Below are 13,721 nucleotides of genomic sequence, written 5' to 3'. Positions count from 1 at the left end.
GTTTGGGTAATTCACACACTAAAATCACACCTCAAAACAAACCCACCCATCATCTTCTAGTCAAAAATTCAATAAATCAATAACACGCATACCTTCATTTCGCGTTAAAAAAAAAACACGCCTTATTTCATTAATTCACTCCACCATACAAACAAACCCACCACTACAAATATAAAAAGGTGAGAACCAAAAAATCAAATATTCAAAAAACGACGAAACAATCGAGACACACCCCCACACACACATACACAAAAAAAAAAAAAAAACTAGTCTTCTTCGTCGACCTCGTCGGTATAGTAGTAGTAATAGTAGTCGGTTTGTGGGGGCAACCAAAGGGTACCAATTTCAAGAAAAAAAAGTTAAAAAAAAAAAAAAACTTCCTCATTTCCTCTTCCTCAGAAAAAAGGAGAGAGAAAATATGCCTTCCATCTTCCTACCCACACATTCTTAGAGAGAGAAAACTCAAAAAAAAACTAGTGAGAGAAAATCTCTGTAAATCTCACCTTCTTCTTCCTCCTCCATCAATATAATATATGATGATGAAGTTTTAATTTCATTCTATCATAACAAAAAAAAAAATACCCATTATCCAGAATCAAAAATCAAATCTACATATTTTCTCTTTGTTTCTGTGAAAACTACGCAAGAATCGTCAAGAGGAAGAAGAATGAGGCGAGGAGGAAGATCATCAACTGTGAAAACAACAACAAATCAAGCACAAAATGGATCTACACCACCATTAGATCCATCATCAACAAACATGATAATCAACACAACAAACATAAAATTCAGAGGAGTTCGTAAAAGACCATGGGGTAGATTTGCAGCAGAAATTCGTGATCCATGGAAAAAAACTCGTGTATGGTTAGGAACATTTGATTCCGCTGAAGATGCTGCTCGTGCTTACGATAAAGCTGCTCGTCAATTACGTGGTCCAAAAGCTAAAACTAATTTCTCTCTCTCTCCTCAAAACGACAACGTTTTACTCACTTCTCCACCATTTTACCATCAAAACGACGCCGTTTTAGTCGACCATGATGAAATTATTGTTGCTGAGATGATTCAACGTCCAGCTTCAAGTGGTATGAGTAGTACTGTTGAATCTTCACATGCGATTAAAATTAATCATCATCATAATCATCATCGGAAAGAGCACGTGACTAGTCACGTGCCGATGGATTGTAGAAGTGATTGTGATTCTTCATCGTCGGTGATTGATGACGTGGACGGTTGCGATGATGATAATATTGGGTGTTCTTCTTCTGTTTTAGCCGTTGGATTAACGAGGAATCATCAGCAACCGCCATTATCGTTTGATCTTAATCTTCCTCCGCCACCGGAGAATGGTGGTTTTTTTGGGTTTGATGATTTTCCGACGACTGCTCTTTGTCTTTAACAACGGTAAAGAAAAAACATCGAATAATAATTTGATGATAACGACGAATATTATTAATTCAAGTTAAAAAGTTTAAGTTTTAAGGTTTTAAGTTTTTCTCTCTTATCTATTTTATGTTCTTTGGAAATTTTATGCTGGAAGAACAAGAAAAACAAAAAAAAACAAAAATTTAAATGATGGGTATGGAAAATTAGATGAAGATCATATATTATTATATGATGAATTGATGATATATGATTTGATGGATGGATGGATGTTATATGATATTAAGTTGGGAGAAAAGTGACTTGTAGTTTTTTTTTTTTTATTTTTTTTTTTTATGATTTTATGATTTTCCCCCTTTTGATTTAGGGGGGAGAAAAAGGGATTATGTGAGATCTGAGGATTTCATGAATTGATGGTAATATGAAATTTGGTGGGTTGGGAAATTAGATTTGTATTACTATTTAGAAAAGAAAGAAGATCTGATCTGATGAAGATGATGTTGAAGGGGGGAAATTGGTTGATTTAGGTCTGGATTTTAGAGATTAATGGTGATAATTTTTCTTCCCTTTTTACCCACCCTTTGTTGTTGTTGTTCATCATCACTTGTATTGTAGAGAAGAAAAGGAAATTTCTATGAGAAATGAGAAAAGAAATGAATTTCTTATTTTGATGGTGTTTTGATTTTTCATATGTTAGATTCATGTACATTTGGTTGATTTATGTCTTGTTATCTTCATCAAATGTGGAATGCATTTTGCATTTGGGTATTGCACTTGTTGTTGTTGTTGGTGTTGAAGGATGAGATGAATATGGTTCGTTTTAGTGCATCATATTCATGTCGTTCTATCGTTATGGCGAATAGGTTGTCTGTGTTGTTTTGTTCATACGGTTTCGATCTTCTTTGAGAATGTTAATTTGTGTTGCTTTGATGATTAGATCAATGTACACAGGGTGTATGTATGTTGATTAGTTTAGGGCCTGTTCCGTATCGTTGCCATTTTCTAGGTTTTAAGATTCTTAGACTTGGTAGATTGTATAGTAACTTTGAATTAGTCATACTTATGCTAAACCTATTCGTTTTTAGAGCCGGAAATGAAAGGAACTTAAATCTATGCTTCTAAGAAGCTGAAACTGGAAATGAACACAAACTTTGTTATATGATGTATTCTATTATGTTTCTATTCCTGACATTTTTGTTCTTGCTGGTTGAGTTTCTGACTTTTGATATCTTAATTACATGTTAAGACGATTCTAACAAGGTTGCACCTAATAATGCTTTTTCTTATATACTGGTGAAATTTGATTGTCAAAACATAGCTCGGGCTAGAAGACATCCGATATGTAGAACAAAAAGAAACGGAGGGAGTATCTCGGTGTTAGTAGTTGATTAAGATTTAAGACTTTGAAGATGCCCTAAATTAAACATGAACTTTGAGATGATAGAAAATTGGATGCTTGTGTTTTGGGGCTTCCTTTTGCCCTTATCTTTCTTTCAGCATTTGGGTGCAATTCTATCATCTTTGCTTTGTTGTTGTTCTTATCTTTTTTTTTTTTCTTTTATGTGAAAATTCTCAAGTAGGTTTTGGCAGACTTTATCAGATGTGCTATGATTATCAGCCAAATTCTTTTGCTTGTAGGAGTGGAGATCAATAATCATGTCACTCTCTTTACAGGAATCTTTTTTTTTCAGATTTTTTTTATATTTCACATCATTTGATTCAAACTTCTCTTTATCATCTGTTGTACTGAATTGATTCCAATGTCTCTTCATTTTAAGTACCCTTTTATTTATTATGTTAATGTGGTTATTTTTGTTCTTAAATTGTTGTCGAATACTTGGTTACGCATTTGACATGCACTAGGATCGTCTTTGGCGCTCCCTAGAAAAAATAAGGGGTATTTTGGAGAGGAAAAAAATACGAGAAAGATTCGGTTAACCTTTGTCTGTGTATTCGGCGAACTAGGGAGCTTTTCGGTTGACCTTCGTCTATGTATTCGACGAACTAGGGATCTTTTCGGTTGATCTTCGTCTATGTATTCGGCGAACTAGGGATCTTTTCGGTTGACCTTCGTCTATGTATTCGGCGAACTAGGGATCTTTTCGGTTGACCTTCGTCTGTGTGTTCGGTTAACTAGTGAGCTTTTCGGTTAACCTTCCGTCTATTTATTCGGTGAACTAGGGAGCTTTTCGGTTAACCTTCGTCTATATATTCGGCAAACTAGGGAGCTTTTCGATAACCCTCGAAAAAAATCGAGTTTTTTTGGGGGGTAGAGGAAGGATTTTGATATGCAAGTGAAAGATTCATTTAACCATCATCCTCTATGCATTTTGGTGTGAATGCCAATGTGCCATTATGATTTTGATGGTGCAATATGTGTGTGGGTGGGAAGTGGGAACTAACTACTAAGGAAGGTGAGAGATGGTAACTTTGGTTAGGCAAAGTTGTTGTATTGTATGAATGTTAGATTTTTATATCAATTCTAGGCCTACCTAAATGTGTTACAAGACAATATCTTAACCTAAAAAGCTTATTATTTTGGTATGTATATTTGTCATCCACCACCTTTTCTTGGTTTGGTTGTTGATTTTTTCTTTTTTTCCTTTTGAAAGACAGGTTGTTGATTTTTAGTTTTATATGTACAAATTTAGTAGCTGGAATTTTGGTACTATTTCTTATACTTTAGGTGTCATAATATATTTTGTCAATGCACGCCTTCTTCCTTTTAATATGATAATAATAAGGAAAAAGCTTAGTGATTGTCATCATCATCTTTTTGTATTGCAAATTGCAAAATCTAAGGAATTCTTGAGTTAATTTGGCTATATATGCTTCTTATAGTCTTAAAGTTTTAATCAATGTTTTTGCTTGTTGATTTTTTTTCTTCTTACAATCAATGTTCTTTGTATGGTATAATTTGGACCATATACTACCTCTGTATTTTTTTAGTTGCACCATTTGCTTTTTCACATTTGCCGAGACGATTCTTTGAACGTTAATATCTCTTATTCGGTGTAAGTAAAAATTATAAAAAATTTGATATTTGGAATCCTCGCATTGAGATGAATCTAACAAGACCCACTTGACTATATTTTTTCTTATATAATAATGTGAGATAGCTTAACAAAGTTGGGTGATGAATAGTGTCACAAAACCAAATGGTGCAACTAAAAAAATACGGAGGTAGTATATACCTTGAAAGGTACTTAAGATGTTGTCAAGATTTAGTTGAATTTATCTCTTTGAAGTATAAATTCTGAAGAGCACTTTGAGTGCACATTATGCCGTTGATATGTTTTGCTTGGATATTATGCAATTTGGTGACCCTTTCTTTTTGTTTTTGTTTTCTAAGCTACTCCAATATACTTCCCTCGGTTTCTATTAGTTAATTCGTTTCTTTTGCACAAAGTATTAGGAGAAATAATGTTGTGGGACACAGAAAGAAAGAGAAATTATTATATTATGTTAAAGTTGAATGTACGTTTGATGAAAAGTCAGTGGTTTCATTTCAAAAATAGAAACAAAAGAAATGGGTAAACTAATAAGAGACGTTCCAAAGAGAAATATGAATAAATTAATAAAGATCGGAGGTAGTACTTCTGTTCAAGAGGAGTCCTTTGTTTCTACCAAAAGAGATCTTTTCAATCGGGTTTGATTGATTTGCATGAGATTTCATATGTTCGGGCATTTGTCCTTACCAATCTTAGTCCTCGAAAAAAAAATTGTTATTGCAGTGGTTATGTAAATGAAATGTAGTAAAAATAATTAAATATTATCACCGATACATTCGATTGTCAACATTAACAAAATTTTCCAAAGATCTAGTGAAATAATATATCATATACTTCTTCTATTTTGTTTTAAATGTAGTAACAGGGTATTATTTATGAGATATAAAATATTCATTTGTTGTATTTAAAACGAAACGGAGGAAATACGTAATTGATAATTTGAGAGAAGGCAAAGAAGCAATTGTGCGTGGTAGTGCATGGTGATTGAATATGACGATAAACTTTGTGATTTTTGTTGTTCATGAAGAATTTGAGGGTCAGTTTGTATGGAGAAATACTCTTAAATCTTGATGTTAGAACTAAAATGGCTGAAAGGAAAAAGAAAAGAAAAGAGTTGATAAAGCATAAAAATTCTTTCTAATGTGAGGCAGAATGAATCAATATTGCCAGATATATTTTCATGCCTTAGAAAACATGACTTGACAACTATTGAAAAAAAAGGAAGCAATAGCATGACTTGACACTGTAATAGGTCTCATGCATTATTAGAGATGATGTATCAAAAACATGATTTAATTTTCAAATAATGGATACATTGCCAGACATAAATGATTATATCATGAGACAGGCTAATTAATGTTAACTACAATTATAAATTATAACAGTACTATTCAATTAAAATTTTTAAAAAAAAACTTATTTTTGCTTGTAGTAGCTTATACAAGCAATTTTAGAAAGATGATAAGTAGGATAAAAAAAACACTTTGATTAAATAATTCAAATTTTTTAATGAATTACTATTTCGAATTTCAGCGCATTATTTAGGGTTTTAATTCTCATTACAACAATAACTTAGGAATTTTCTCTTTCGTGGTGGTAGACTGATAGTAGTCTTTACGCTTGTTGTCCTGTGGACTGTTAAATCTTGTACTCAGCCTCTGAATTGATGTGTTTTACATATTAGTAGCCTAGAAGAGGTTGTTATTTAAGCCAATTATCTCTCTTGATCAAAAAGGAAAAGAAAAAAAAACTTAAAATACTAAACAACCTTGAAGATGAGAGGTTTAAAGATTTTGTGCCAATATCTTTAGTATGTTAAATGAGCTAGTATCTAGTGGTAATGTGGTATGAGTTCTTCCTTGGCTTTAGGCTACAATATGTAGCATATTATGAATGTTAACTAGTTGTTGGACTTAGGTGATGCCTTAAGTTATATTTGAATGTTAAATTTCAAGATTGACGTTAAATGTTTTTTTTTCTTTTCATTAGATCATTTGTACTTCAGTTGTGCCTAGGGCTGGCAATGATGCGAGTCGAGCTCGAATTTGACTAAACTCGATTCGAACTCGAAAACTCATGCTCGACTCGACTCGAAAACTCGCGAGTTTAAACTTTTCAAGCTCGAACTCGAAACCTAAACTCGAACTCGAACTCGTTTCAAGCTCGAATTCGAACTCGTTTCAAGCTTTTTGGTCATTTGATAGGTCATTTTATACACTTTATTTCATTTTTTTAAAAGAAAAGTACAAGTATTTTTATAGAAAAAAATAAAGTTAAAATTTCTTTAAAAATTAAAAGTATATATATATATATAATATATATATAATATATATATATATATATATATATATAATATATATATATATATATATTATATATATATATATATATAATTTTATCGAGTATCTCACGAGTTTCTCGAGTCGAGTATTGAGTTGCTCAACTCGACTCGTTAACCTGTTGAGTCGAGTTCGAGCACGAGTCGAGCTTTGACCGAGCCGAGTTCGAGTAGCTCGCGAGCTGTCTCAACTCATTGTCAGTCCTAATTGTGCCTCATCTTTCAATTGATTGTTGACTGGTGATCGCTAACTTCATATGTTGGACATTGAATTACATAAATTAATTTACATATTCCAAATATTGCTAATCATGAGGATTGGAATGATGAGTTGACGTATTCTATTACTGATTGTGTACTCTCTTATTTCCATTTTATCAGTTCCGCCTTTTCATATATATAATAAGGAAGCTTGTTATTAGTACATAACTTTACGACTTCATTAGAAAGTAAAATTATAGCTTGGTGGTTGAATACCCACCCTCTAAACAAGTAGTTGGAGTTCGAACCCTCATACATACTACATGTTATGATAATATATATAAATAGTCGACCACTTGATAATCGTGACTTTGGATTCGTAGATTGAACTAACAACAAAATTAATCAAACTTAAAATAAATATGATGTGAATAGAACTTGATCCGACCTGCACAACGATTCTTTTTTCCCTTTATTTAAGATGAACACATGACAAGTTCATTTAGATAAACTAATAGATTATAAAAAATTCAAAATAGATTAGAGGAAGCCATGGATATGCTTCCAAGGCAAGTTAGCATAAACTTAACGTAGTGACTTCCATTTGTGTTAGAAAGAAAAAAAGCACAAGATTGATTTTGATGAGAAATTAACATACTGTAACTGATTTGTATTATTATTGAAATTTGAACATAATATGAGGATAAGATGGGAAACAAGTGGAATGCACATCTCTAGCCAACTTTGACCTGCAAAAGGCCTACTTTTATTTCTTTAATAATATTCTTTGGTTGGTTGAACGAATTATGTATTGATTTGAGGCTTCTGCCCCCCCTAAAACCCAATCTGGATTCGAAAGCAACACGCTTCCCAATACCAGCCATTAGTTTATGTTTTCCTCTCTTCTTCTTTCTTTTCTTTCCCTCTTCATTATTCCCATCAACATTCAAAAATCAAAATTGCCTTTAGGTTAAATAAGGCCTTGGCCAATTCATTTCTTGTGTTGTAGATAGACATGGGCATGGGACGGGCTGGATTTTGAGAATCGCCGGACCGGATTATGTCGGACGGGTTTGAAATTTTCAAATTTTTGTTTATGGGTCTGCGAATCGGGATCATGCCTCCTGCTGGCTTGATTCGTGTTTTAGGTTTTTGACAATTTTAGACTAAAAAACAAAAAAAATGGGAATTCGGCCCGTGGGTTGGTCCATGGACTATATAGGCGAATTCTTGCCGGAATGGGTCGGAAATAATATTTCTTGACCATGAAAGGCCCACGTTGCGGACAACGTACAGGGCCGGGACCACAAGCGTGCTGGCCCGGCCCATGCTCGCTCTAATTGTAAAGTTTCCTTGTTTCAACTTCAAATAATAAATGCTATTAATTATAAATTTTATGTAATTTATTTATCACATAGTGGGTGTGTTCTATTCAACTTATTTAGGTTATCTGACTTATTAGAACTATCTAAACTTACTAAACCTTATTAGTGTTGTTAAACCTTATCTGAACTTATTTGACTTTTTTTGTGTGAGAGCCTCAGACCTTATTTTTACTGAACTAAACTTATTAGACCTTTAGTCTTTGTTAGACCTAATCCAGACTTTTTTTTCTTGATAGCAACTGAAAATAAGGTGAATTGAACAAGCCCAGTATTTTCTGATATAAATTTTGGCATAAAAATATAGGGCTACCCTAATGTGTTAGGCTTAGTTATATATGATCATACTCGGGTCCACGATCAATACTATGACATGCCATTCTCTACCTCCCACCAAAACAAAAACCAAATATATAGGAAAAAATACCCTCTCATAATGATCTTAACCTAATTTCAAAGACCTTATTATTTATATCATATCAAATTAGCTCAGATCGAAATAATAAGTTCATATTAAACTTGACTAGGAAAGAAAACTCTGATCATATATGGAAAACAAGTTCTTGCTAGATGAAATTTACCAAATTAATTTGAACTTATTGGACTTTATCCATTCTTTTTTTTTTCACATAAAAAAAAAATATATTCTTCTAAAATGGAAACAATGCACCATAAACAAAACAGAATTAAGTTCAGATTTGAATATAACCGAAGGTCAAATTAGATCAAATAGAAGAAAATAAATTGGTTGAACTATTAATAAACCTAAGAATTCTACGATGCGAAAAACATGTATTACCTTTGAATTTAATTGCTTAAGTTAATGAACAAGTGTTTTTTTTTTTTCTCTTTCTGAGAGGAAGTTGTTTATGCCAAATTCTGATCAGGCAGAACTTAGCTGAGGATCTACAGCTAATGGAGATGCAATAACAAGGGATGCTAGCTACGAAATTAAAAGAGGATGCAAAGAGAAAACAGAGACACCAAGAAATGGTGACGCGGAAAACCCCAAGAGGAGGGTAAAAACCGCGGGTGGAATTGAGTCCACCAATCCACTATGTAGGAAAATTACAACTTATAGCTAGCAGCTAGCAGCTTGTAGCTTATACTAAATACACTTGTTGATATTTGTGAAAGTAAATGGAAGTGTTCTAATGTAAGCAATGTTTATGAACTGCCTTTCCCCCAATACTTCTACTCCTATTTATATCCATACATTTATTGTAACGTTGCTTTACATGTTTACGTTGCATAACTAATCTCCTAATATGGTGCCATGATCTCCTAATATCAAGGAGTATCTCCACTTCTGCTTAATGACTTTGTCAACCCTATTTTGTAGGCGAACAGCATTATTTGACTTGATCTTGATCAGTATCCAATGCTCTTTGAATCAAATTTATTCAACTCCCTTCGTTTCTGCTTGCTGTAGCTGCTACCTGATAACTTCTAGCTGGGACGGATCTATATCCTGCAGATTCAGCTTAGCAAGATTTTTAGGACATAACAATTGCCCCTAACTTGTGATGCCAACCTAGGCGCAACTGAGTTAAAATCGCAAGTTACCAATCAAAAACAAACTGTTAGCAAAAGGACTTAAGATTTAAACAAACTTGTATTTCAAAATTTTATCTCTTAATCTGAGGAATTAAAACGTGTGAAGATAATAACTTTTACTCTAGAAGATAAATCCCTTTAATCCGCTGAAAAGATAATTTTCTTGGGAAAAGAAAAAATTCATCAGATTAATGATTACTTATCAACAGCTAAAAGATAATTTTCACGCATCAATAAATTTTTATCCGTTAGCCCAAACTACCGTTGAGCTACCAGTATTTAAAGGACTCCTCCTCTTTCCTGAACTTCACTTTATTTCTAGCGACTTCGTCTCCTTCTCAGGTAAAGCTTCTTTCTCTTTCTTTCTTCCTCAAGAATCTGTAGATTTTTTCTTCCTTTCTAATGGGTAGAGCCATAGATGACGTTGCTTCGTCTGTCACTGAGAGAGATATCGAGGTGCTTAAGTCCTGGGGGGCTTCCCTGAAAATGCTCAGATTATCCTCCCTACTCCCACATGCAGGCCCGAAACCTGCCCTGAAGATTACATTTGTTATTACGAGCACCCTTTTTACCTAGGATACAATTACACCTTTTCCCCCCTCACTAGATCTTTCATGGAAGTTTTGCACCTTTCTCCTGGCCAGCTGATGCCAGCTTTTTGGAAAACCTGCCTAACCTTAGAAGCCCTAACTAAGACATGGCATAATCCTTTCTCTCTAAACGAACTACTGACTGCCTATAGTGTTAGAAAATCGGGTAAGGGTTTCATCACTTTTAGGGCTAAGGCTCCCTTCCCCCCATTAATAGAAGGTACAATTGCATCAGACTCTATTTGGAAAACTAGGTATTTTTTTTAGTGAAAGATTCGCTGGGCGAAGCTGGGGCCCTCTAGTTGGGGGTTGGTCTACTAAAGGTACCTAACTGTTCCATTTGTGCTTTGTTTCTAAAAATGAATTAACTAGGTTCTTACCTTTTTCTCTTGCAGGTCTTGGCCCTATTATCTCCCAGATTCCTGAACAAGCTGAAGGTTACCTGAATTGCTCAAGTTTCCTGTTGAGGAACGCACCTTCGCAGCTCCTACCGAGGTTCTACCCTTAGATTCCAGAGCATCTTCTCGCACTAACTCGATGTCGACAGGTAATTTTGATTTTTGGTGCAGATTATACTTTGCTCACAACTCTTAGATATTAGGCCAACTAATTTTTCTCATTCATGCAGCTCCAGCAAGATCCAGTAACTTATCCGACGAGGATGCAATGGACAGGTCAAGAATAGGAAGAGATCAGCTGCTTCTTCTGGGCAGTCTCAGATTGAAAGGGTTCCTCGCAAGAACCTACGCTCATCCTCCATCCCAACCACCATTGACATCACGACTGATTCTCCTAGGGATGAGGTCCTTGTGAGCTTTCCTGCTGACTTTCTAGCTGAAGAAGGTCTAGAAGGTGGGATCTGGCCTGCAGCTGACAAGCTCGTATTCCCAGCTGCACAAAAGAGGTTAAAGGGACAGGACCCTGAGGTCATCCTGAACCATGCTGTCCAGCTATCCCTACAGGTTAGTAACATCTTTTGACCTACTTTAAATCAAGAAAATGATTAATGCTGCTTATACTTATGATTTTTATGCTTCGCCAGCTTTCCCAGAGTTGCATAGCTGCCAGGGACAGCTTGCGGACTGTTGCTACCCTTCAGGATAAGGTGGCTCGTCTGCAAAAGGACAATTTGAGCCACCAAGCTAAGCTGGAGAGGGAGAAACAGTCCCGGCTGGATGCTGAGAGCAAGTTAGCTGCTGAACAAAAATTGATGGAGAAAGAGAGGCTGGAAAAAGATGAGAAGATAGCTGAGGCGGAGAAGGAAAATGCACGCCTGGCTGCAGCTGTAAGAGAAGCTGAGGAGAGGGCTTTAGACACCAAGCTGAAGCAAAAATTATCGAAACTGCGAAGCTAGCTTTCCTGATTAAGTTCAAGAAGCTAGATGACAAGGGTGTCAATTTCTACATTGACAGATTCCTCAAGCTGGATTCTATGACCGCTCTGGAAGCTTTAGCTACAGGTGGCAAAACAAATGATGGAGAAGTCTACAGCTGAATCCCTCCTTCTCTCAACCAGCCAGAAGGTGTTTCTTGGTGACAAGGACAAGGTTGCTGGCGATGACGCCAGCGTGATCTCTTAATTTCTTCATACTTTCTATCAGCTTTTCTTTTGGAACAATTTAGTTTTAATTAGCTTGGATACTTTTACCATTGCCTATGGGGGCAATGTGTTTTTGTAAGAACATATTTCTTTCAGCAATTTAATCGTTTGAACTTATGTCTTTGCCTTTTGATCTTAGCTATTGATACTTTGATGAGTACTTAAGTTACATGCATGCTTTTGTTCTTAGATATTAGAACAACATATTTACCTGGGGTAAGCGTTGTTCAACTTAGGTTGGGCCCGTTTCTTGGTGCTACGACCACTCAGCTAAGTTTGGGTGAACTAACCCTTAGCTGCTTGATGCGGTGCTACGACCTTGTAGCTGGATCTCGAAATTCCAGCTACCCACCTGGGTGCTGCAACCCCTTGCGTTTACCTGCGTATGAAGTGGACTTTAGATGGCTTGCTGCTACGAGCATAAAATACTTAAGTCGTTAGACAAATTAAGTGGTTGTTTACCTGGTGGACCAATGCTTTGTGCAAAGCAGTGGTTGCCTTTAAAGATTCTGGCGTCTTTGGCCCGATAGTAACCTGGTAGGTGCCCCAGGTTAGAAATGATATAGCTTAAGGTGAGAAGCGTTCCAGCTTCTAGGTATGCTTTTCCATCTTTAGTAGTTAGACGATAAGCTCCTTTTCCAACTACTTGATCGATTAGATAGGGGCCTTCCCAGCTGATCCCTAATTTACCAGCATTGACTTCTTGGGTATTCTGAAAAACTTTCCTTAGAACCCAATCTCCTACCTTGAATACTTTAGCTTTGACATTCTTGTTGAAGCTACGAGCCACTATTTGTGTTGTGCAGCCATTCGTACTAATGCATTATCTCGCAATTCTTCGATGGAATCTAGGTCGTAGCTAAGCTCTTTGTCGTTGGCTTCAGGAGTATCAATCCATATCTAGCTGGGACAGCTACTTCCGCAGGTAGACCGCCTCGCATCCATACACAAGTGAAAAAGGAGTTCTTCCTGTGGCGCCTCTTGGTGTTGTTCTGTTTGCCCACAGCACCTTAGGTAGCTCTTCTACCCATCTTCCCTTCTTAGCTTTTAGGCGCCTCTTATGCCATTGATAATTACTTTATTGCTGGACTCAGCTTGTCCGTTAGCTTGCGGATATCTAGGTGTGGAAGTTATCAAGCTGATGTTCCATTCGTGACAGAATTGCCTTGTCTTGTCACTTATGAATTGTGATCCGTTATCACAAATGATTTCGCTGGGTACTCCGAATCTGCAGATAATGTTAGTATGCAAAAAGGATATTACTTCTTTATCTCTCACCTGCTGGAATGCCCCAGCTTCGATCCATTTAGAGAAGTAGTCCGTGAGTGCTAACATGAAAACTTTTTGCCCTGGAGCTACAGGCAATTTCCCCACAATGTCCATGCCCCACCTCATGAAAGGCCAGGGTGTTAAGGTGGGGTGCAATATCTCAGCTGGCTGATGTGTCATGCCTGCGTGTTTTTGGCAGCTTTCGCATTTTTGCACATACTTCTTAGCATCAGCACGCATGGTTGGCCAATAATACCCGTATGCTAGGATTTTGTTTGATAAGCTTCTTCCAGCTGCATGAGACCCACATTCCTTCCATGGAACTCCTTGAGGTGGGCTCCCATTGGTCTTTGTCTAAGCACCTTTGTAATAGATCGTAGCTGGCGCAAGCTCT

The 13,721-nt window shown here is 36.0% G+C and overlaps 2 protein-coding genes across 2 annotated transcripts; both read left to right on the top strand.

Moving 5' to 3' along the window:
* Window positions 1-160: 160 nt before the first annotated feature.
* LOC104891730 (ethylene-responsive transcription factor 3) lies at window positions 161-2,045 on the top strand. Its single transcript, XM_010677475.4, has one exon. The coding sequence runs from the start codon at window positions 668-670 to the stop codon at window positions 1,394-1,396; it is 729 nt and encodes a 242-aa protein (XP_010675777.1). The 5' UTR covers window positions 161-667; the 3' UTR covers window positions 1,397-2,045.
* Window positions 2,046-10,271: 8,226 nt separating this feature from the next.
* LOC125496826 (uncharacterized) lies at window positions 10,272-11,813 on the top strand. Its single transcript, XM_057393746.1, has 3 exons — window positions 10,272-10,325; window positions 11,134-11,421; window positions 11,502-11,813. The coding sequence occupies exons 1-3, from the start codon at window positions 10,272-10,274 to the stop codon at window positions 11,811-11,813; spliced, it is 654 nt and encodes a 217-aa protein (XP_057249729.1).
* Window positions 11,814-13,721: the final 1,908 nt, after the last annotated feature.

Source organism: Beta vulgaris, chromosome 4 (genome assembly GCF_026745355.1).
Source record: "Beta vulgaris subsp. vulgaris cultivar EL10 chromosome 4, EL10.2, whole genome shotgun sequence".
In the NCBI taxonomy this organism is placed as follows: Eukaryota; Viridiplantae; Streptophyta; class Magnoliopsida; order Caryophyllales; family Amaranthaceae; genus Beta; species Beta vulgaris.
This window is presented reverse-complemented; position numbering and strand designations above follow the sequence as displayed.

Coding starts and splice junctions, on each gene's coding strand:
- LOC104891730 (XM_010677475.4), top strand. CDS start 668: ATGAGGCGAGGAGGAAGATCATCAACTGTGAAAACAACAACAAATCAA.
- LOC125496826 (XM_057393746.1), top strand. CDS start 10,272: ATGGGTAGAGCCATAGATGACGTTGCTTCGTCTGTCACTGAGAGAGAT. Junction 10,326..11,133: donor TCACTGAGAGAGATATCGAG/GTGCTTAAGTCC, acceptor TGCAATGGACAG/GTCAAGAATAGGAAGAGATC. Junction 11,422..11,501: donor CTGTCCAGCTATCCCTACAG/GTTAGTAACATC, acceptor ATGCTTCGCCAG/CTTTCCCAGAGTTGCATAGC.